Source organism: Myotis brandtii, unplaced genomic scaffold, assembly GCF_000412655.1.
Source record: "Myotis brandtii unplaced genomic scaffold, ASM41265v1 scaffold731, whole genome shotgun sequence".
NCBI classification, from domain to species: domain Eukaryota; kingdom Metazoa; phylum Chordata; class Mammalia; order Chiroptera; family Vespertilionidae; genus Myotis; species Myotis brandtii.
In genome coordinates, this window is record NW_005370895.1 from 1,396,646 (window position 1) to 1,419,427 (window position 22,782).

The window sequence follows — 22,782 nt, forward strand, 5'->3', positions numbered from 1 at the left end:
GACCTGGGGATCAGGTCCATTCTCATTCAAGAACTGCCTATTAACAACCTTGGAAAGATTAACAACCTTGTTGTCCAAACAATGGAGTCCCGCCCCAGCCCACCTTGCCTACTTCCCTGCCTGTAATCCCTACTTCCCTATGTAATCTTTGTCCTATCCAATATAGGCAGCTGGTTTATGGGGGTTGCAGAACAGATTTTCGTGGATGACCTGCTGTCCTCCCATACTGCCAGCAGTATTGGAATAAACGCTCATGTATGATTCAACTCTGTCTCTGCTTAATTGGCTCAAGCAGTGACAGGCAGTTCAGCCCTTGGTTGTCAGGTTACATATTCTGGCAACTCTGATAGGACACAAGCAGCGGAGTCCTCTTGGGTGAGTACCTGGCATCCTGCTTGCTGCCTGGACTGGGGGTTTCCAGGGCTGAGACCTGGACTCTTATTTTTATTTGCAGCGCTGCCAGGAATTTTCCTGATTTAAGTCCCAGCTGCTGCCTCTGCAATCTCTCTCTCCTCTCTTCTCTCTCTCTCCCCTCTCTCCTCTCTCCCTCTCCTCTCTCCCTTTCCCTCTCTTTCCCTCTCTCCCCCTCCCCCCCTCTTTCTAATGTAACTTTGGTTCTTTGCTTGCTTTCTTATCTTTTGGGGACTTCTTTTATTCTTCGCCCTTTTATGAACACAGGGAATCCTCTGTCTCTGCTGTTCGGGCTTGGCACCACTCAAAACCGAAGGTCCTTTGCTGTGCTGGGTTAGTGTGAGATAAGATTCTAAGGCTAATGTCCCAGTCCATCCTCTTGAGAGTACTCATTTATTTACTTTAGGGGTTGTTTTTTGTTTCTGTTTTTAAGATCTCTTCTTACATGCAAGATTTCATGTTGTTACAGTCTCCTCCTGGGGTGGCTCAGTGGTTGAGTGTCAACCTGTGAACCAGAAGGTCTCGGTTCGCTTCCTGGTCAGGGCATATGCCCGGTCTGCAGGCTCAATCCCCAGTTGTGGGTGGGCAGGAGGCAGCTGATCAATGATTATCTCTCATCATCAATGTTTCTATCTCTCCCTCTCCCTCTCTCTCTCTGAAATCAATAAAAAAATATTTTTAAAAAATAGTAAAGTCTTTGGTAACTTAAACTTTGATGTTCTACTGGGTTAAATAGTAAAAATTATTAAATATCTAGGTATTTTAAGAGAAATGTTGAAAGGAAGTTCTATAAATGACACAGGCCAGTAAGCCACCACTAGTGGAATAGGGAAACAGAGAGTTAAACAGCAGTTAGGAGCCAGCTGTAAATCCTATCTTCCCTAACCAAGGACTCTTAAGAATAAATGATTTGCAGTTTTCCTCCCTAGCCAGAGGGTAGATAGCTTATATCAATCTACTCAGGGAGACAAGATAACAGAAATCCAATTAGTATTGTTTGTTGACTATACCATAAAGCTGATGAATTCTGTTGATCTTTCCAAAATGGAAGGCCCAGCATGAGCTCTCCTGATTAATAAATTTAAGTAAGTAAATAAATTTAATTAGATAAGTGAATCTAAACTAAGCTAATGCAGAATTTGTTTAATCCTTTTCTAGTCTGTTAAAAAGGAAAAAGTCTTTGCTGTTTTTGCCCAGGAAACGAAAGTTCTATAAATTATTGAAATGGTTATATATTATGTTATTAACCAAGTACTTGATTATTTTTTAAAAAGCCATCTTAATCATGAGAACTGAAGTTTTGCTAGTCTATGCTTGTGTTTAATACCCTTTTGTCACTTTTTAGCAGTTAATGGATGCCTGGAAGTTGACATACATGTATATTCAGAAATGTTTTATCGCTTCTCGGCCTTTTGGCTAAGATCAAGCACAGAAATGTTTTGCTTCCTGAGACCTGTGAGGAGGTAAGCTTCATGGTCCAATCTATAATTACTAGGAGGGGGCTGTTATTTTTCAAGTTCTAATGTTATTTTATATTATGGTGGAGGGCAAGAACAAAAAAAGAAAATGAAAATTCATATGAACATCATGTCCTGCAAGAGCCCATTCAGAGCAGGAGGTAAAAAGAATACCAACTTTCAGAATAGTTCAATGTGAAAAGCTTAAGAGGAAAAAAGATAAAGTTTGTCCTTAACACACTTTTTATCATGTTGCCCTCAATTCTACTGCTGTTTTATGGAAAACCACTCTTTGCATTAAAATTGTATACTGAGGTCATGTGACTGCTATATTTGCTGTTTATGTATACATACTATAAATCCTAAGAATTATTCTAGCAAGACACAGGATTCCTCCACTGGGTGACTTTGGCTCAAGGACTCCCCCTTGGCATGGCTGAGCCCTTCTTGGAGCTATGCTGCAGCCCCAGACTTCCTACTCAACACTCCGTTCCTCCTCCTCCTCCTGCAGGTGTCAGACCTGAATCATGGTCTGAAAGCTCTCCCTATCTTCTTCCTTTCCCAGTAATTCTCTTGCACATCTAATCCTATCTTGGCCTCTGCTTTCAGCAGACCCAAACTAACACAGCAAACAACATATACATAAAACATATTTACTGCCTTCAAGAATACAGTGGTAGTTGAGGGTGGGTAGGTGGAAGGAAAGAACAAATGAGAATATGTCATTTACATATTATGGTATTAAGTTCCAAATAGTTGGAGGTATGTTTGTTTGGTTGTTTGTTTGTTTGTTTGTTTGTTTTGAGTTTACAAAAGGGAAAGACTTTTTACAATGAGGATTGAAAAGGGAAGGTTCTGGGGGAAATAGTACAATGCCTCCTGGAATATAGTAGGTATGCATAGTCATAGTAGGTAATTGTTGAGTGAGCACAATTAAATAGACGGAAGTGAGAGACAGGGAGGATGTTTTAGAGTTTAGACTTCGTGGAGGAGAGGATGATCAATGGACGCTGGGCCTGAGGGTTTCTGTAAGGAGTGGCTGGAGATCAAGTTTGAAAGATAGATTGAAAATTATTATAGAGAAATTTATATACTAGACTAAGGAGTGGATTTTATTCTGCAGGAGTTGAAAGACCATGAGAGATGTTTTAGTAGGGAATACAGTGATAGTGGGACTCTAGGAAAATTAACCTATATACAGTATGGTTAGGGAAAAGTAGACTGATGAGGAGGCTCTGCAATCCAATTTTGTGGTGATAATTGGTAGCAGGAAAACGGAAGAATGGATGCTTTCCAGGGATATAAAAGTGAGAAGAAACAAGACTAACTGAAAATGGGGTGGATGTGGTATGCTAGTTTGGGCAGAAGTGAATCTGAGGTTTTGTGGTTTGGCAACACTGAGAAAAATCCTGGATTGAACTAACTGCTGCCTTACCTTCTGTTTCCAGGCTGAGTTTAGAAGGACAATAATGACCTCTACTCCTTTTTTTAGACTTGTAAAATTTGAGCGGCTGGCAGGAGAGCTAAGAGTCTGTCAGACATTTGGAAATGATAACCAACATTCAGATGGGGAAAAAATGGAGTTGTCACTCCATTTTGCTGCCTCGTATCAAGGACTTTCACACCTAGCTCACTATTTCCTTCACTGTTCAAACTTCCATTATATCCCTAATATGCAGCCTATATGTTGACTTTATAAAAGGTTAGAATACTTGCAAAAAACACAAAGGGTAATCTGAAAATATGTTGGTGGTCTCCAGATTGTTAAAAATAATCTGCAGAAATGACTATAGTCCTACCATTTTAAAACTAGAAAACTTTGCCCTGGCCGGTTTGGCTCAGTGGATAGAGCATCGGCCTGCGGACTGAGGAGTCCCCGGTTTGATTCCAGTCAAGGGCATGTACCTTGGTTGCGGGCACATCCCCAGTGTGGGGCGTGCAGGAGGCAGCTGATTGATGTTTCTAGCTCTCTATCCCTCTCCCTTCCTCTCTGTAAAAAATAAATAAAATATATTTTTTTTAAAAATAAAATAAATAAAACTAGAAAACTTTTCAAAAGACTCAGTATACGTGATGAGACAAAAATGTGCCCAATATTTTCCATTTATGATATAAATGAAAAAGGTAAATTACAACATGCAAAAATAGTTGTCAGAGAAGTGCTTCCCCAAAATTGCAAATAATTTCATTTAGATTTAAAACAGTACATTAAAAAAAACACTCTCAAAATAATATTAGCACGCCAGCAATGAGGAAATGAACGAAGAGATGTCTGAATCTTCTTTTTAAGCATTATAATTCTCAGAATATTTTTCAGTATAAAAAGATGACATTTGATACAGAAAATCATCATCATTTGCAGTGAAGCCAGTTAACATTTCCAAGTGGGTTTTTTGAGGGGAAGTTGTATCATCAGTATTTAATATTATTTTTCATATTGTATCAGTAGAACTTATGTCATGTGGTTTTATAAACTGTATGGTACTCACTGCTTGTTAAAACTTGGTAGATTTCAGAAAATCACAAAATTTTGTATTTTGGTTTCTTGTCCTATGGCATTTTCCATACATATTAATTTTTTCATACATAGTAATTTTAATGTTGCCATCACTTTACACTGGGGATTTGTGTGGACATCAGGGCCTCAACAAATAATAAATTCACATCTTATTAAAAGGTTATGTCTGGAGAAGGTGTCTCCACGCTGGTTTTTCTGCTCAAGAGCATTCTCGGGGGCTGAAGCAGTCAATGCCTTGAGGCCATTCTATTTTGCAGTGCATCCAGATTTCTTTGGACAACACCCCAAAGAAAGGGTAAATATTTATTATTTTTAAATCTTAATCTATGTTCCTGTTTAGTTTATTTGCCTTAGTTATAAGCTAATACAGAGAGTTCTCTACATTCGCATTGTTTTGTCATTGTGATATAATCAATGCTTTGAACTAATTTGAAATATAGATACTGCAATTGGAAAATATGTTGTTTTTTATGAAATCTGACATGTTTTATGCAGGCAATAAAGCTAGCATGTAAACTCTTTAGAGTATTAGTAATGGTGTTTTATGTACCCGTTTTTTGTGTGTTGTTTTTTTGTGGGATTTTTTTTTTGTAATTAGTCAGTTGAATCAACAGAAAAATATTACCTTGAAAAGATGTATTGATTATTGGGGATGTAATTAAATATTTAATTTAATAATTTAAAGTTTTTAAATCTAACATGTATGGAAAATTAAGCCTAATAGTAGAGAAATGTTTTTCCTCCTCTACCAATGTGATGAAATTTCAACATTTTTTAATAATGCAGTATTTAATACCCTCAAATGTGTTAAAAAGGTCAAGATATAATTTCTGTTATTTCCTTTTTCTAATTTGTATGTAAATGCCCCTTAATATTTTTTCCAGGAAGTCAATGAAAATTCTCTTCAGAAATTAAGTGTCTATTTAGAAAACCTTCAGAAACCAGGCTCCAAGTCTTTGAAACCAACTCAGCTCACATTTTATGTAAGAGAAACAGACCAGAATTCCTCTGATGGCCAGGAACCCTTTAGTACTTTAGGTATGTTTTCTTATTTCTAGTTGGTCTTTTTGCAAGCTTCATGTTAAATAGGTTCATTTAGTCTGGCATTGCCAGAATACCTTTGGATTGAGTCTTTGTTCATATTTGAAAGGAGAGATAATAATGGCACAGTTGGTGGGAGTGTTGGTTGAAAAGTTATGTAATTTAACTAAGAACCACCCAGTAAAGGGGCTAAAAAAACAGTGGATTTTCTATTGATGACTTAACAAGTTAGATTATTAACCTTAGCACAATGACTACCCAGTATCGAAATCAGATTGTCAAGCACAGTTAAGCATTTAGAAATTTTAAATCACTTCTGAAAATACTGAGTTACTAGCTAGTTGGGCAACTATGAGGACAGGACAGTCTCTTTCAATCATAGAGAAAATTCTAGATGAGTTTCTGTCATCACTGAGACTAGATTGTCTGGTTCCTCTTCTCTTCTGAAACACTGTCACAGGGCAGCCCCCTTTAAAGCTCCCCCTTCATCTTCGAAACCACCTTTGGTGGACACTTGCTCGTAGGAGAACTTTACCATCTCTTAGAGCAGCGGTTCTCAACCTGTGGGTCGCAACCCCTTTGGGGGTTGAACAACCCTTTCACAGGGGTCACCTAAGACCATCGGAAAACACATATATAATTACCTACTATTTTTGTGATTAATCACTATGCTTTAATTATGTTCAATTTGTAACAATGAAATTGGGGGTCACCACAACATGAGGAACTGTATTAAAGGGTCACAGCATTAGGAAGGTTGAGAACCACTGTCTTAGTCTGTAGAGACCAAATTTATGGGCAGCATTGAAAATATTCTGAGCCCTAGCCAGTTTGGCTCAGTGGATAGAGCGTTGATCTGCTGACTGAAGAGTCCCAGATTCAATACCTCGGTTGCAGGCTCAGTCCCCGGGCCTGGTCAGGGCCCATGTGAGAGGCAACCAATCCATGTGTCTCTCTCACATCGATGTTTCTCTCTCTGTGTGTCTCTTCTCCTCACTTCCACTCTCTCTAAAAGTCAGTAGAAAAATAACCACTGGTGAGGATTAACCAAGAAAAAGGAAAGAAAATATTCTGAGTTCCCTTCTTGGGCTGGGTGGGTTTGGTCACTGGTGCCAAACTAGAAAAGGAACTGACAATTAGAGGAATTCATTAAGGTAGACAGTATTGGTATAGATTTGGAGAAAGGCAGTAGTGTGCCATTGAGGGATGATTTGCCAATAGGATGAATTTTAATCGGTAATGGACTGTTTTAAAAGATTTTTATTTTGTAAATTCTGTATGACAAAATTTTAAATGAAGCAAATAATCACCTGTCTTTATTGTTTGGGGGAATTACATCCTCTAGGATTTCGAGCGGTCAAATTTACTTTGCACACCAGAGATCTGCTAAGCACAGTATTATATATTCTCAACTCATGCAGTTTATCAGTTGAGCATGTCCAAAGCTTGAATAGCAATGTGCGTCCCCAGCCTCCCAAAGAGGCGAAGAGGATGTCTGACAGGCCCATCAAATGGGACAAGTCTTACTACTCCTTTACTGGATTCAGAGACCCAGATGAAGACCTCGAGCATGTCTCAAAAATGGAAACAACCCTAACGTACGTAAAAGTTTCTATTTAACTAAACTTTTTTGTAGTTCGCCTTTAAAATTAAAGTCTAACTTTCTAGGAAAAGAAATCCTATCAGTATAGTTAACTCAGTAACCATTATGAAAAAGATAGTTCATGTTTCTTAGTTGCCAGAATACTTCCAACTGTATTAAATTTTTTTTTATCTTTTCAACCCAGACACATACAGGAGATTGTTTGTTTTAAGTGTTTAAAATTCTCTTCAAGTTACCCCTGGTATATGAAGAAAGGATATATCTAAATCTATTTTTTTTTAAATATGCTTCTTCATGGGTTCTGCATTTTCAGTTTCTCTGGAGAGGTCAGTAGTAAGTCCTTTAATGTAATGACCCATCTACACTAATAAAAGAGAAACATGGTAATTAGCGTACGACCGCTACCCTTTTCATTGGCTAATCAGTGAGTATATGCAAATTAACTGTCAGCCAAGATGGCGGCCGGCAGCCAGGCACTGAAGCGAGCACGAGGCTTGCTTGCTGCAGACTCCAACGTTCCCCGCCTAACTTGCCAGCCTCTCAGTTGCAACTCTAAGCAACTATATACTATGTTGCAAATAAGAAGCTAAACAAAACCCCAGAAAAGGGCTTCCATTCAGCCGGGCTCGGACCGCAACATTGTATCGATGTTTTCAGCAGCGAGGCCTCAGAGCTAAAGCTGGCCCAGAAAAAAAAAAAAAAAAAGAGAAGAAAACAAGGAGCGGTTGGAAGCTTTAGTCACTCGCCAGCCGGAAAACAGCCCTCAGCCCCTCACCCAGACTGGCCAGGCACCCCAGAGCGGAGACGGGCCTCCCGGCCCGGGGATCTGCGGAGCCGAGAGGCCTCCCGGCCGCCTGGATCAGCGGAGCCGAGAGGCCTCCAGGCCCCGGGATCAGCGGAGATGAGAGGCCTCCCGGCCCCAGGATCAGAGGAGCAGAGAGGCTTCCCGGCCGCCTGGATCAGCGGAGCCGAGAGGCCTCCAGGCCCCGGGATCAGCGGAGATGAGAGGCCTCCCGGCCCCAGGATCAGAGGAGCAGAGAGGCTTCCCGGCCGCCTGGATCAGCGGAGCCGAGAGGCCTCCAGGCCCCGGGATCAGCGGAGATGAGAGGCCTCCCGGCCCCAGGATCAGAGGAGCAGAGAGGCTTCCCGGCCGCCTGGATCAGCGGAGCCGAGAGGCCTCCAGGCCCCGGGATCAGCGGAGATGAGAGGCCTCCCGGCCCCAGGATCAGAGGAGCAGAGAGGCTTCCCGGCCGCCTGGATCAGCGGAGCCGAGAGGCCTCCAGGCCCCGGGATCAGCGGAGATGAGAGGCCTCCCGGCCCCAGGATCAGAGGAGCAGAGAGGCTTCCCGGCCGCCTGGATCAGCGGAGCCGAGAGGCCTCCAGGCCCCGGGATCAGCGGAGATGAGAGGCCTCCCGGCCCCAGGATCAGAGGAGCAGAGAGGCTTCCCGGCCGCCTGGATCAGCGGAGCCGAGAGGCCTCCAGGCCCCGGGATCAGCGGAGATGAGAGGCCTCCCGGCCCCAGGATCAGAGGAGCAGAGAGGCTTCCCGGCCGCCTGGATCAGCGGAGCCGAGAGGCCTCCAGGCCCCGGGATCAGCGGAGATGAGAGGCCTCCCGGCCCCAGGATCAGAGGAGCAGAGAGGCTTCCCGGCCGCCTGGATCAGCGGAGCCGAGAGGCCTCCAGGCCCCGGGATCAGCGGAGATGAGAGGCCTCCCGGCCCCAGGATCAGAGGAGCAGAGAGGCTTCCCGGCCGCCTGGATCAGCGGAGCCGAGAGGCCTCCAGGCCCCGGGATCAGCGGAGATGAGAGGCCTCCCGGCCCCAGGATCAGAGGAGCAGAGAGGCTTCCCGGCCGCCTGGATCAGCGGAGCCGAGAGGCCTCCAGGCCCCGGGATCAGCGGAGATGAGAGGCTCAGTGGTTGAACGTCAACCTGTGAACCAGGAGGTCACAGTTTGATTCTCGGTCAGGGCAATGCCTGGATTGCAGGCTCAATCCCCAGTAGGGGGCATGCAGGAGGCAGCCACACAATGAATCTCTCTCATAATTGATATTTTTCTCTCTCTCCCCTCTTCTTTGCTCTCTGAAATCAATAAAAATATTTTTTAAGCCCTGACTGGTTTGGCTCAGTGGATAGAGTGTCAGCCCACAAATCGAAGGGTCCTGGGTTCGATTCTGGTCAAGGGCACATACCTTGGTTGCAGGCTCCTCCCTGGCCTGGGCCCAGGCAATCAATCAATGTGTTTCTCTCACATCGATATTTCTCTCTGTCTTTCCCTCTCTTCCAATCTCTAAAAATCAATGGAAAAATATCCTTGGGTGAGGATTAAAAAAAAAAAAGAAATAAAAAAATATTTTTTTAAATAAAATAAATTTCATTCACCTGATCAGAATTTATTCTTGAAAGCATGTTAAGATATTTCTAATATTTCAGGGCATAACAAGAGAAAATATAATAACAGTATTATTTAGTGTAGACTTTTAATTTTGAAAATAATTTTGTTTTTATTGAGAAGTACAGGCTGAAATAGTTTCTTACTATTGTGAAATAAAACACAAAAATTTTGAAAATAAATCAGTTGGGTTTTGTCAAACACAAAATAGAAAGAGTTACTGGGTCATAAAAGCTCCACTTAATCTATCTTCCTATTACATCTGGTAATTAGATTCTGATCTACGTTTTTGGATATGCTGTGTAATGTTGAATGCCCTGGGGCTCCTTCCCAGCCCCATTGCTTCCCGCCAACCCCGTGCCCTGTTGAAGTCTCATCTCCACTACTTCAGTCTACACTCAGCTCCCCTCCTTTATTTTTTATAATTTCGTCAAGGTTTAATTGGAGTTTTTAACATTAGCACTACTATAAAGCAATGCATATGTGTTCTAATAGTAGGCGTGTTTGTGTTGTAGTTAGAATGTGTATGTCTTTTTCTTTCTAGATCCTGGCTAGGCAGCAATGGGAAACGTGCTATTAAAAAACTGGAGAATAGTTTGCCACTTAGAAAAGAACTAGATCGTTTAAAAGATGAACTATCTCATCAGTTGCAGCTCTCAGATATCAGGTAATGAAGAGAACCTAATCTGGAGATTAGAATAAACATGAATTACCAGTTGGTAAAGTTTTTCAGCAGTTAAATACAGTGGGGTCTTGACTTACGAGTTTAATTCGTTCCGTGACTGAGCTCATAACTCAAATTACTTGTATGTCAAATCACTGTGACATTCGCTGCGCCAACTAGCGGTGGGGTATCTGAAGCTGGCTCGTAACCCAAATTTTTTTGAGCTTGCAACTCAAAGCAAAAAATTGGCCGAGAGACGGCTCGTATCTCAAAAAAACTCGTTAGTCGGGACACTCGTAAGTCAAGGCCCCACTGTATTTGCATCTTTTACTTTAATTATTTGGATAACTAAATATTCTTCAATTATCTTTTTATGAAAGTAATCAAGTGTTCATTTGCTTAAGAAAACGATAATTTCTTGTTTAAAATAGTGAAATAAGGCCCTAACTGAGTAGCTCAGTTGTTTGGAGCATCATCCTAAACACCAAATGGTGGCAGATTCGATTCCGGGTCAGGGCACATACTGAGGTTGCAGGAGGCAAACGATTGATGTTCCTCTCTCTAAATCAATCATACATAGTGAGATAAGGTTTAGATAATGACATATTTGTAGCTAATTGAACTTTTACATAGTTTATAAGAAAAATATCCTTTTCATATACACATATAAAGAATAATCATTCCTTCATCGAGTTTAAAAAGGAAAAGAGAGAAAATGGATGCTGTCTTGGTTCTTTGTACATGAAAATAACTTTTTCTAGTATAAGCTTTAAAAGATCTGTCAAAGCAGACACATTAGTAAGAAAGGAAATAAGCTTGATTTTACAATATTGTGGAGAAATCCCTCAGCTTTAGTTCTTACTATAGTAAATGTCAGTAGCTGTAACCCATGTAAACAAAGGGTCTCTGGGGCTCTCGGTGTTTGAGAGTGCAACCGGGTCCAGGGGGCATGGCCATGACTGCTTCAACAAATGGAGACATGGTGACTGGTGATATTGTGACTGATTCTAAACAGCTTATAAAAGACTGTTTATTTATTAATAAAGAACAGCATTTAGTTGCTTGATCATAATTAATTCTTTAAAATTATATCTCAGTTTTTCAATTGTGGGTTAAAGGGAACAATTTTTAAGCCAATTTCATTGTATCAGAAATGGCATTCATGAGAATCAGTGTTCAGATAGATGAAGGAGGAACCTATGATTTCCCGTAGCTTTTCATATCTCCTTTGATTTAGACTGCCAGGCAGTAGGAAAGGCCCGCACTGTGCGTGTGTGAAAGAGAAACTTTAGAAAGGCCAGAAGCAGTTTGTTCAAGGTCCCAGAGGTAGTAAATCCCAGAATTAGAATTCAGAGGCGGGTTATTTCATCCTCTAATTTTAAAATAGAAATAACATAGTGTCTTTGCTCGTTTTAAATCTTTGGATACCTGAACATTAGTAGTAATGTTTTTACCCTCTGGTCAACAATTCATTTTCTACTTGGTTGCTTCTTGAAAAATGAGCTAGTTTAGAAACATGTTGGGTGCACACTTGAGCATTGGGGTGAATGCATGCCTCCTCCTCCAGGGGTGCCTGTGTTAATGTGCCTGTGCTCTCTGTTGGACCAGGTGGCAGCGGAGCTGGGGCCTCGCCCATCGCTGTAGCCAGCTGCATAGTTTAGGCCGCTTAGCACAGCAGAACTTGGAAACACTTAAAAATGCAAAAGGTAAACAATTTCCATGTTGTTTTAAAATATTACTGCTATACACATCTGTAAAGTGTAGAAGAAAAGTGTTGAAAATCTTTGCAGATGTGACTTATCATAGCTGAATTTTCAAATCTGTTCTTTTGAATAAATCAGAGACATAAAATTAGCCTTTACATTTCTGCATTTAACCCTGAATTTATACACTAAATTTAAGTAATTATTTGCACAGTGCTGAAAGGATGAAGCATCTCTGTACAGTGACCAGAGGGTTTGTTTTATCATCAGGATGTACAGTAATATTTACAGACCGTTCTGGGATCAGTGCAGTGGGCCACGTGATGCTGGGAACAATGGATGTCCATCATCACTGGACAAAGGTAAGAAAAAGCTGAAATGCAAAAAAAATCTCTGATTTAGCATCAACATAATTTTGTTTCAAACTATGCTATTATGTCAATAAACTTTAAAAAACTTTAATTGTAGTTACAGCTCTTTTCAGATCAGATGTTTAATATCATGTAGTTTAAAATATTTAGAAGACTGATTTTTAATTCAGCTTTTATTTAGAAATTTTATTCTTTTCTGAAGTATTGCCTAAAGGCCTGTATTCTGTTGTTTTGTTTTAACTTCAACACATTTCTGGCATAATTGACATAAACTGTATATTTAGTGTGTATAATCTGAGATTTGATATATGTGAATACCACATTCAAGATAGTGAACATAGTTGTCACCCACAAAAATATGTCCCTTTGTCAACACTCTCCTCCATCCCAGCACCCTAAAAGTGGATAGCTGAATATGTTAGGGCATTTTAACTTTTTAAGACTTGCTGTGGTTTTCTAATAAGTGTGCAGTACTAGCTCGTTGTGGATTTAATTTGCATTTGGCATCTTTTTCATGTGTTTATTTGCCATCCACATATCTTCGTTGGTGACATATTGGTTTAAGTTAATATTTGGTAGAAAGTATTTGCAAACCACATATCTAACAGTCTTTATATCTAAATATATAAAGAACTCTCAAACCTAACAGTAAAAAATACAAATAATCCAACTAGATAATGGGCAAAAGACATGAACAGACATGTCACAGAAGCGCATATACCAGTGATGGCGAACCTATGACACTCATTTTTTTGGTTGATTTTTCTTTGTTAAATGGCATTTAAATATATAAAATAAATATCAAAATATAAATCTTTGTTTTACTATGGTTGCAAATATCAAAAAATTTCTATATGTGACACGACACCAGAGTTAAATTAGGGTTTTTCAAAATGCTGACACGCCGAGCTCAAAAGGTTCGCTATCACTGGCATATACAGATGACAAATAATCACATACAAAGATGTTCCACGTGATTTGCCCTAGCAAAACTCAAATTAAAACTACAATGAGATATCACTACACACCTATCATAATAGATATCCAGGTTGTTTATGTCAAAGAACTCGCACCAGTGCTGGCGCTGGACGAGTATTACTCTCTTCTCGATGTGAAAAATAATGGCACCATCAAGTGCTGGCGAAGATGCAGAAAACTGATCACTCATTCTTTGCTGTAAAATGGTGCAGGCCTTCTGGAAAAGAGTAGGGAAGTTCCTTAAGCATTCAGCATGTGGTCCAGCAGTGGCACTCTTGGGCATTTATGCTAGAGAAATGAAAAAGTATGTTCCCACAGAAACCTATACACAAATGTTCATAATAGCCCAAAACTAGAAAAACAAACCCTAATGCCCTTCAGTGTCTGAGTGGTTAAACAAAGGGTGGCACGTCTGTGCAACGGAGCACCACTCAGCAAGGAGGAGGAATGAGCTGCCCACGCCTGCAGCAGCGTGGTGGGTCTCAAGGGCGTTGTGCTGGTGAGAAAAGTCCACCTCAGAAGATTGCAGACTGTATGATCCCACTTCTGCAACATTTCTAAAGTAATAAAGTTACAGAAAGAACAGGCTAGTGATCACCAAGGCAGAGGAGGGGAACAGAGGGTCCTTGTGCAGGACTCTTGACCATGGTTGTGTCATATGAATCTACACATGTGATAAAATCGCACACAGTTAAATACACACCCACAGTGAGTGTGAGTAAAACTGATGAAATCTCATCAGGTTGGTGGATTGGGTGAATCTCAGTATCCTGGTTGTGACAGTACACAACCAGGATAGCTCTCCAAGATGTTGCCATTGGGGAAACTGGGTGAATGATCTATGAATCACAATTACCTAACTCCTTAATGTAGCTCACCTGACCTGGCCCCGCCCAGCTCTTCAGCCTCTGCTTCTGCACCCTGACTGTGGGCCCTGGCCAAGAGGGACAAATTCTTGTAATCCGTTCACTCCAGGGGCCCAGTGTAGTGCTTAAGTACATGGGAGGGTAGTGTTTATTGCATTTAATTTAATGTAGGTGAATTAAGTAAATTCTGTTAGACTTCAAATGCGTACACATACTTTATTTCTAAAACCCTTCTTTACCATTTAATCATTCTAAACTAAGTCGAGATTCTTACCTAAATATCTATTAGTACTTAGGACTATTTCTTTCCTTTTTTAAAAATCCTGCAGCTTTTTGAAAGGTTGCCAAGTTACTTTGACCTTCAGAGGAGGCTAATGCTCCTAGAAAACCAAATAAGCCACCTTCTGGGGGACATCCAGGTGGTTTATATCGAAGAGCTCCAGCCAGTGCTGACGCTGGATGAGTATTACTCTCTTCTCGACGTGTTCTATAAGAGGCTGTTGAAAAACAGAGTTCCTTTCCACCCGCAAAGTCTGCGTGGCTTACAGATGATTCTCAACAGGTAAATACCTCAAACAAGAACGACCCTTCTTATTCACACAGATTGTTTTGTATCTCAGTATGTGGTTCTGCATCGATTAGCAACACTACACATGAGAAAGCTAGCGTGAGAGAACTGAAGGGCTGAACCTCTGCACGCTCTGTAACTACAGCGCCACTGACGGTGCAGTCAGTCCTGCGGAAAACTTGCAGGATTGAACTAATGTTAAGTCAGTAGCCAACATTTCTTGTGCATATACTACATATACTGTTTTCCATGCACTGTGCTTGGAGCTTAAATGCATTATCTCTTCACCATGAAATGGTTACTCTCCCCATTTTACAGATGGGGAAAGTCCCAGGGTCAGGAAGTGTGTGGTCATCCTGATAGTGAGCCTCTTTGGGCACAGCAGAACTTGAAGTCAGTTGGGATATATGTACTTTCAGGGTAGATTTCCTTGATGAATTCCTTTTCTGTTAATCAGACTCCTAGAATGTTTTCTTTAGGGTGCAGTGGGGGATGGAGGGGATCAATGGTTTTGCTTTCATGTGTGTCATTACAGTGACAGATACGCTCCAAGTTTGCATGAACTCGGGCATTTTAACATCCCCACGCTCTGCGACCCAGCCAACCTGAAGTGGTTCATTCTCACCAGAGCCCAGCAGGCGAGAGAGAACATGAAGAGAAAAGACGAGTGAGTGTTGTCAGCCCCTGTAAGGTCTTATTGCTCAGTCTAACTTAAAAATTCAGGTATTCTGAACAGAAGAGTGGGACATTCACACTGCACTTAACTTAGGAATTGACTGATTGGAGGACGTTCCATATTTATTTCTTCCTATCTTGTTCTGCCAGGGATTGGCTGTGACTGTTTTCTAATAACCTAGATTACATTACCATCATAATAGAAATGTACAACAATAAAAGAATGGTTAAATAATTTTTATACTTGCATATAGTAGAAACCACCATTTAAAAGAATGTTCATTTATTGAACTAAATGTTTGTCGAGGACCTTGGTGCCCAGCAGGCGCTGTGAAAGTCCCTAGCAGGGTACGGTGAAAATGGACAGACACACCTGTGGCACTCACATTCAGATGTCAGAGGCAGAAAGGTTAAACTTTGTGTTAAAAAAAAAAATTGACATAATTTTTGTCAGAGAGAAGGGTCATTCCCCTGGGAAATATTGGGCCCATTTCTTTTTTCTTCTTGTCATTTTTCCATTGATTTTTTTTTCTAATATATTTTATTGATTTTTTTACAGAGAAGAAGGGAGAGGGATAGAAAGTTAGAAACATTGATGAGAGAGATTGATCAGCTGCCTCCTGCACGCCCCCTACTGGGGATGTGCCCGCAACCAAGGTACATGCCCTTGACCGGAATCGAACCCGGGACCCCTCAGTCCGCAGGCCGACGCTCTATCCACTGAGCCAAACCGGTTCGGCAAGGGCCCATTTCTTAGTGTTAGAAGAAAAGAAAGAGAACATCCCACCAGCCACACCCACCATGTCCTGGTGCTTCCCTGTTCATACTGTGCCCCCCTTTAGGTCTGAGTATAATCAAGCAAAGAAATTACAAGGAGAGGCAAAAAACAATTTTTTAAAATATTTTTAAGTTAATCTGCTACAGGCAGTAGAGCCACCAGCACAGCCCTAGAGAACCTCAGCAAGGGCTGCCCTCTTGGGCTCGATGCCCCTCCAAGACTGTACCCTCGAGACTGACAGGCCCTCCTGATCACAGAGGCGTGGCCCCAGGATCAGGGCGACTCTGGGATGGGACCAGAGGCTTCTCGTGGAAGCAGTGGGAATGCAGGGCCTACCTGGATGGGTGCAGGGTGAGTTGTTGAAACTCACAGCGACTTGGCCATACTGCACGGCTTTTCTCTTCCAAGCCAGGCTGTTCGAGTGTCTTTTTTAGAGCAAGTGAGAAAAGCCCTTTACAGAAGAAGTTTGTCATCCCGTGCTATCGATGGTACCTGAGAGTTCCTCCTTCCAATCCTGCGCCGAGTGGGAATTCTCAACCCTAACCCTGCCCACTTCTTGCCTCTCTAAGCAGCCTGGTCAGGAGGAGGAACCTCACAGAGAAAACATACAGCACGTGGAAGGGACCTGGATGTTGTTGCAAAAAGGGATTCAGTCAGGACAGACCACAAACTGCAGACCAACTACAGCAACCACTTTTGTTTCCAAGACTCTCCTAGTTTACGGGTGCTTTACCGTCCTCGCTCTTCTCTTGTGCAGTTGAAGCTTGGGGAGAAGAGGATAGTTAGTGTTTGGAACTAGCACAGTGCTTGACTTAGACTAGCTCAGGACCTGGCCACAGCACTGTGGCTTTCCTCATCTCCTCTATGGGCTTCCCAAGTGGTGTTCACCCTGGAAGCCATGGCGATTTGGGGATTGAATCTCTTACTACATCCCATCCCTAAACCCTTGCCACCTGTGGGAGGAAGGATTGAAGACATCTTTCTGCCTTGAGTTGTTTACTTTCTAGATCTTAACTCAAGCCCTTGATGGAAGACACTTTGTGGCCTCAGGCAAAGGGGAGGGAGTGCTGGCCTAGAAGAGTGAGAGTGAAGAGGGCATGGCCTCGGGTGCCTGCCATTGTTATGAGCTTGCTTTTTTTTTTTTTAATTCTTTATTGTTGAAACTATTACATACATCCTCTGTTTTCCCCCTTTGACCCCCTCCAGCCCGCCCCCGCCCCAGGCCCTCACCGCCCTGAGTCTGCTTTTTTATTTGGGAATCTTTAGAAGTCATTGCTTACCATCCAAGGGTCAAACCCAGGTGTCTACACGCTCAGCTTTCTGCTTCCTTCAGTTGCAACTAGTTCTGGGTGAGGCAGGATAAGAGCTTCCTAAAGTATGTATTACTTTTACCCCATTCCTGCTGCAAAGGTTTCACAAGTACTTTTAGAGATACGTGTGGAAATAACAGGTACTGCATGACAACCACTGGTGTATGTTCTAAGCATATAATTTGGCTTTGGTGGACACCATTTTCAGTGTTGTGAGCAGAAAGGTATAGCCCCGTATCTAAAAATGTATTTATAGTTTATGTTCTTTTATTTGCTTGTGGCAATGATTTTTATTTTTTATATAACAGGTTAAAGGTTATTGAAGATGAATTGATACAGGCTTCAACAAAGAAATTTTCCCTGGAAAAGTTCTATAAGGAGCCCAGCGTTTCTAGTAAGCAGATGGTGGATTGCTGTAAGAGACTTCTGGGGCAGTCGCTGCCTTACCTACAAGGGATGCACCTCTGCGTTTCACATTTTTACTCCGTTATGCAAGACGGAGACCTCTGTATTCCTTGGAATTGGAAAAATGGAGAAGCCATTAAGTGACACAAATCTGTATTTTTTAAAGAACTAAGAACGGAACTGTTAAATTAAACAAGTCCACAATTTGCTATAACAGTATTATTTACTTATTACAAGAACAAAGTTTCTGATTGCTGCTTTGAAAGTAGATTTATTTTTTAAAATTAATTTCTGCTGGGAAACTTGTTTGTAAAAAAGTTTTCACTCCCCATCTTATGGTGTTTCTTATCTGATTGGCAAGACTAGATAAAAAGCTGTTGCCATGAAAGAACATATTTGTGGTATGTAGGTGTTAAAGATACATATTTTTATATGAGTGAATGTGGGTAAATACGTAACCCAATTCAACATGCATCTTCACAGTCACATCCCATGTATCAGTACACACATGTATTTTGCAACCAGTGTGGACTGTTGATGTCCAAAACACAAGATTGATGGGTAGCAAAAGCTAGATAATGAAACTTTGCCAAACAGAAAGAATGGAAGGGGAAAGCCATTGAATGAATATATGGTATTGAACATCTTCAGTGACAGAGAATTTAGTTTTAAACCTGTAAGTTTTCCTTCCCATTGAAATAGTGTAATTGTAGCATGAAGCCAACAGACAGTGAATTTTTCTGATTCATTTAATGAGGTGACTCATTTATGGCCATGGAAAACACTACCCAGAAAAATTCTTGTTTCCCAAAGATTCCCAGCAGGTAGGGTCAAGTGTAACGTGGTCCCAGTCAGGCAGGATTCTGTCACCCCTTGCAACCTGGGTCTTCCTGTTCCCTCCAGTGTGTGGAATGCTGGTTCAGGCCTCCAAGCCACCCCTGGTCCACAGCTGTGGGGACAACCAGCCCCACCCCAAGGGGCATGGTGTGGCCACTCTAGACACAGGGCTTCTCTCTCTGCAGATACTTCTCTTAGGATATTTTTAACCAGTTCCAAAACCTCTTCATTGTTTCTCAAGAGGACAAAGTGAATCCTATTTGGGACACCATTTTTGTAGCTCTTACTGCAGAAGAAATGAGAGAAATTTTTCCCCACAGTGCATTACAAGGGAAAGGTATTTAAAACCATTCTTGAAGTATGTTTTAAATTAATCTAAAACATTGGTTATTTAAACTTAAAATTCAAATGTGTATTCGAAAGAAATACTGATTTGTAATTATTCCAGGGTGTGTGTGTCATCCCTTTTAACCTGTGCCTAAGAGCTGTACTTACATTTTTTTCTAATGTAGCAAATGTTGTTTCCAGAGCCAGACAACAGGAGGTTACATAAGAAAATTTATTGGAAAAATGGGTTTGGATTAAATACCTTTTGTAAAATCAGTAATATGTTTTGAATTGGACTTTGTCTTGAAACTAATTGTTACATAATAAATATATATTAATCAGACCATTGTTTTCTCTTTTTATTCAGTTACTAATAGTTTTACAACTATTTCAACATAATAGGAAAGTAGAAGAAATTGACGGCCTGTGCATGCCTGTTTGATTTCCTCCCAGTGTAAGGAAGAGAAAATTCTGTCCCAGCTCTGAGGACCTGCACAGGATCCGACCCTCTCACTACAAAGCCTCAGGTCAGAAAGAGGCTCCAGGGAGACCTGAGCTCCACCCCCACCCCTCAGAGGGCTCTGACCCATGAACCGATCCTAGAGTGAGCGAGATGGTATGCTTTCTCAGTAGAGGGCGCTAGAGGCAAGCTGCTCTGTTGGTCAGAGGCATGGGGTGATAGCCTCGGTGGAAACCTGCCCCAGCTGTGGGCTCAGAGCGCATGCCCTCAACACACACTGCGCGCTTGGGCCTTCTGTTCACATTGACACCCTCACCTCTGCTTGTCCATCGGCTGGCTTGCCTGTACCCGGTTGGTACCCCAGAGGGTTGCTTCCTGCTTACCCAGTGACTAGAGAGCCAGGCCTCGGGCAACCCAGCCAACTTCACTGCCATCCAGGGCCACAGCCACGCCTTTTCCAATGAGGACTGGAGAGGGGACCCCCTTCCAAGCCTTTTCTTCCTTGGGGGGCTTCCTCCCGGCCCCAGAGTACCATGTAGACCTCCTAAAATCCTTGGGATTTCCTAGGTAATGGGAGCCTACAAGGTATTTTCCTTCATGTTAGTGAGGTGACTTTTGGGACCCCCCCCCCAACACCTAAGAATGGGGGCTGGTTGACAGAGGACCCAACCATGTGATTAGAGGGTTGGAACACCCAGTCCCATCCCAGACCCCGGGGGACAAGAGAAGGGCTGGAGGTTGAAACAATTGCCAATGGTCAATGATCTCATGAACCCCCATAAGAACCCAAAACAGCTTCCGGTTGGTGAATGGGGTGGTGCTAGTGGAGTGCTCACACGGTTGCCTGCCGGAAGCCAGTCCACCCTTGCTGCTTGACACAGTCGCTGCAGGGAAGAAACATCTGCACAGCTTATATTTCAAGGGACCTGGCATACTGTTCTTAATATGTTTGCTCCCCTTCTTAGCACTATGTGTTCTAGCCAGGGCCACCTCCCTGAGAAAGGACTTATGAAGAACTTGGACTAAGACTGTTGGCAATAAATTTGGGACTTGTTGGGCCCACATCCCCAGGGGTCTGCCCACCAGGGAAAGCACCGAAGCCCTGGAGACCCACCGACACAGGGCAGTCCCAGGAAGGCAAGCAGCGAGGCTGGGAGGACATAACCTTTACTGGGTAGGATAATCTCCTTCAGTCACTTCCTTGTAGCTTATCAGTAGAGCAGCGACCTTGGAATAGCCCTTATAATGGAACACAGAGATTAACCTAGACAAGATTAAAATCAACAGAACTAGATAGAGACAGGATTTTTGGTAAAGGTTAGATAAGGAACTATGGAAATGAAACAAGGAACTGTAGAACGTTACCCAAAACATACCATGATGTAATTATAGAGGCATGCTTATAGGATCAACTAGTATAAATATAGATATAACAGGACAAGAGAAGGAGAACCTCGCTATGCTGATCAACTGAATGCTGTCCCCCTGTCATTCCTTCTTCGCCAACTCCGTCCACACCTTTGGGAACCCCTGGACCTGCTGGGGCTGGACCCCAACAGTTGCCCGAGCCCTCCCTCCTTACCTGCCCCTGTGCACTTGCTCCACCTGGCTGCTCCTGCCGGAGTCACATCCTTTTATACAAACCAGAGATCTAAGTAAAAGGTGTCTGAGTTCTGTGAGCTGTTCTAGCAAATGAATCGAACCCGAGGAGGCGGCCTGGGGACCTCTGACCTGTTGCTGGGGCGTCAGAAGCACAGGGAACAACAGCCTGGGCTTGGGCCTATTCCGATCTCAGCCAAGGAGGCCTCCTTCTGGCTCCAGCTGGGAACTAAACATATTGCTGTGACGCCAACATCAGAATCGAATTATTGAACCCAAAGAGTTGAGAGTAAAACACCAGATTGGCTTGGGAGGTAAAGAAAGGCTAGAAAACGTTGTGTGTCAAAATCGCAGTTCAATTTATATGGAGTTTGAAAGCATTTGGCACATTCGCATAAGAATTTGGCAGAGTCCTGTGTGCCTGCCTCTAGGGGAAGCCAGGGGTCCTCCCAGGACATGCAGGGGTGTAGGTAGGTGGCAGGCTGCTCTGGCCACGGATGGCTCTTAAGGGGCGTGGCCAGGCAAACACTCTCAAGTTCAAAAGGAAAATCGGTTATTCCCAGTGAGGACATTCTTCAGCTTGCAGGTGTAGGCCCAGAGGACAGAAGGGCAGGAAGGAAAGGTAGGGGCTGGTGGAGGAGGGGCTGGCCCCAGGGGGTGGAATAGTGGCGGAGCGCCGCCTGGTGGTAAGAGAGGAGTCGCTGAGAACCGCGAGGGGCTCCTGGCTCCAGCCTTTACCAGTTGGTGGGTCAGTGTAGATGGGAGGGTGTACCTAGAGCCTCGGTATCTGAGTGAAGCCATAGGAGGGGGTGGAGAGTCCGCCTTCCACGCAGGCGAGCTGGCCCGGCCCTGGGCGCCGGGAGGAGCCCCCTGCGCGCTCCCTCGCTGGCACTCGGGCGTCTCCTGGGGCTTCTCCAGAGGAGCTGCAGGCACATCCGCCTTCAGCGGCGGGTAGGTGACTTCTCCGGTTATCTCGTTTACCCAGAAGAACGTATCGAGAGGTTTCTTCCTCTGTTCAAAGTGACTCGTGGACATAGCTACAGGGGGAAGGGACAACACAGGTGCGCCTTCAGTGGTCCCCGGTGGGGAGGAGGGCGCCACCCACACAACCCAGGGCAGGGAGCCTCCCCTGGGCTCTGTGAGCCACCTGTGCTCGGCCTGCCAGGGAGACCCTCCCAGAGGCTCCAGAAACTTCCCAGAACCAGGTACACGCCTAACTGGAGGCTCCAGACGATTTCTAGGGTCTTAATGTCTTTTTAAATCTTAACCAAGTACACTTAAGACGTATACTGTACATCTGGACCTAGTTCAGATGTATGTGTGTGTGTGTGTGTGTGTACTAGCAATTTCATGGAACATAAATGATTATGTGCAACATTCCCTATGCGATTTTCCATACAATGCAATTCGGCTATATCCCTTAGGAAAACGCTGGTCGCCACTCCTTAAACTCATTTTGTAAAGGAAGTGACAATGATTACAAACTATAGCTGGAAAAAAAAACAACACCTTTCTTAGATTAAGAGGAGAATGGAGAATGCTGGATCTTCTTACAAAAAAAAAATATCACTCATAAATTTTACAAAAACATAATCATGTGTGGTCAGCAGAATGGTCCCCCAAAAGTGGCTGTGCCCTAATCCTTGGAACCTTGTAATAGTGTTTCATTACATGACAAAGGGACTTTGCAGATATAATTAAAACCACAGATCTTACACGAGGGACATACTCTGTATTATCCAGGTGCCCCAATCTAACCACCTGAGCCCTGGGAAACAGAGAGCTTTCTCTGGCTGGGGTCGGAGGGACACAGCCCAAGGAG

At 43.0% G+C, this 22,782-nt stretch overlaps 1 protein-coding gene across 1 annotated transcript in view; it reads left to right on the top strand.

The window, feature by feature from the left end:
- TCAIM (T cell activation inhibitor, mitochondrial) overlaps positions 1 to 19,242 on the top strand; it is a 22,422-nt gene extending 3,180 nt beyond the window's left edge. Inside the window, exons 2-11 of the mRNA XM_005882641.2 lie at positions 1,757 to 1,874; positions 4,546 to 4,681; positions 5,271 to 5,424; positions 6,773 to 7,025; positions 9,964 to 10,086; positions 11,692 to 11,789; positions 12,057 to 12,148; positions 14,331 to 14,563; positions 15,105 to 15,236; positions 17,641 to 19,242. Coding sequence (XP_005882703.1) covers positions 1,801 to 1,874; positions 4,546 to 4,681; positions 5,271 to 5,424; positions 6,773 to 7,025; positions 9,964 to 10,086; positions 11,692 to 11,789; positions 12,057 to 12,148; positions 14,331 to 14,563; positions 15,105 to 15,236; positions 17,641 to 17,881 — 1,536 coding nt within the window. The 5' untranslated portion in view covers positions 1,757 to 1,800 and the 3' untranslated portion in view covers positions 17,882 to 19,242. The remainder of the gene's footprint in view (positions 1 to 1,756; positions 1,875 to 4,545; positions 4,682 to 5,270; positions 5,425 to 6,772; positions 7,026 to 9,963; positions 10,087 to 11,691; positions 11,790 to 12,056; positions 12,149 to 14,330; positions 14,564 to 15,104; positions 15,237 to 17,640) is intronic.
- The last annotated feature ends 3,540 nt before the right edge of the window (positions 19,243 to 22,782 follow it).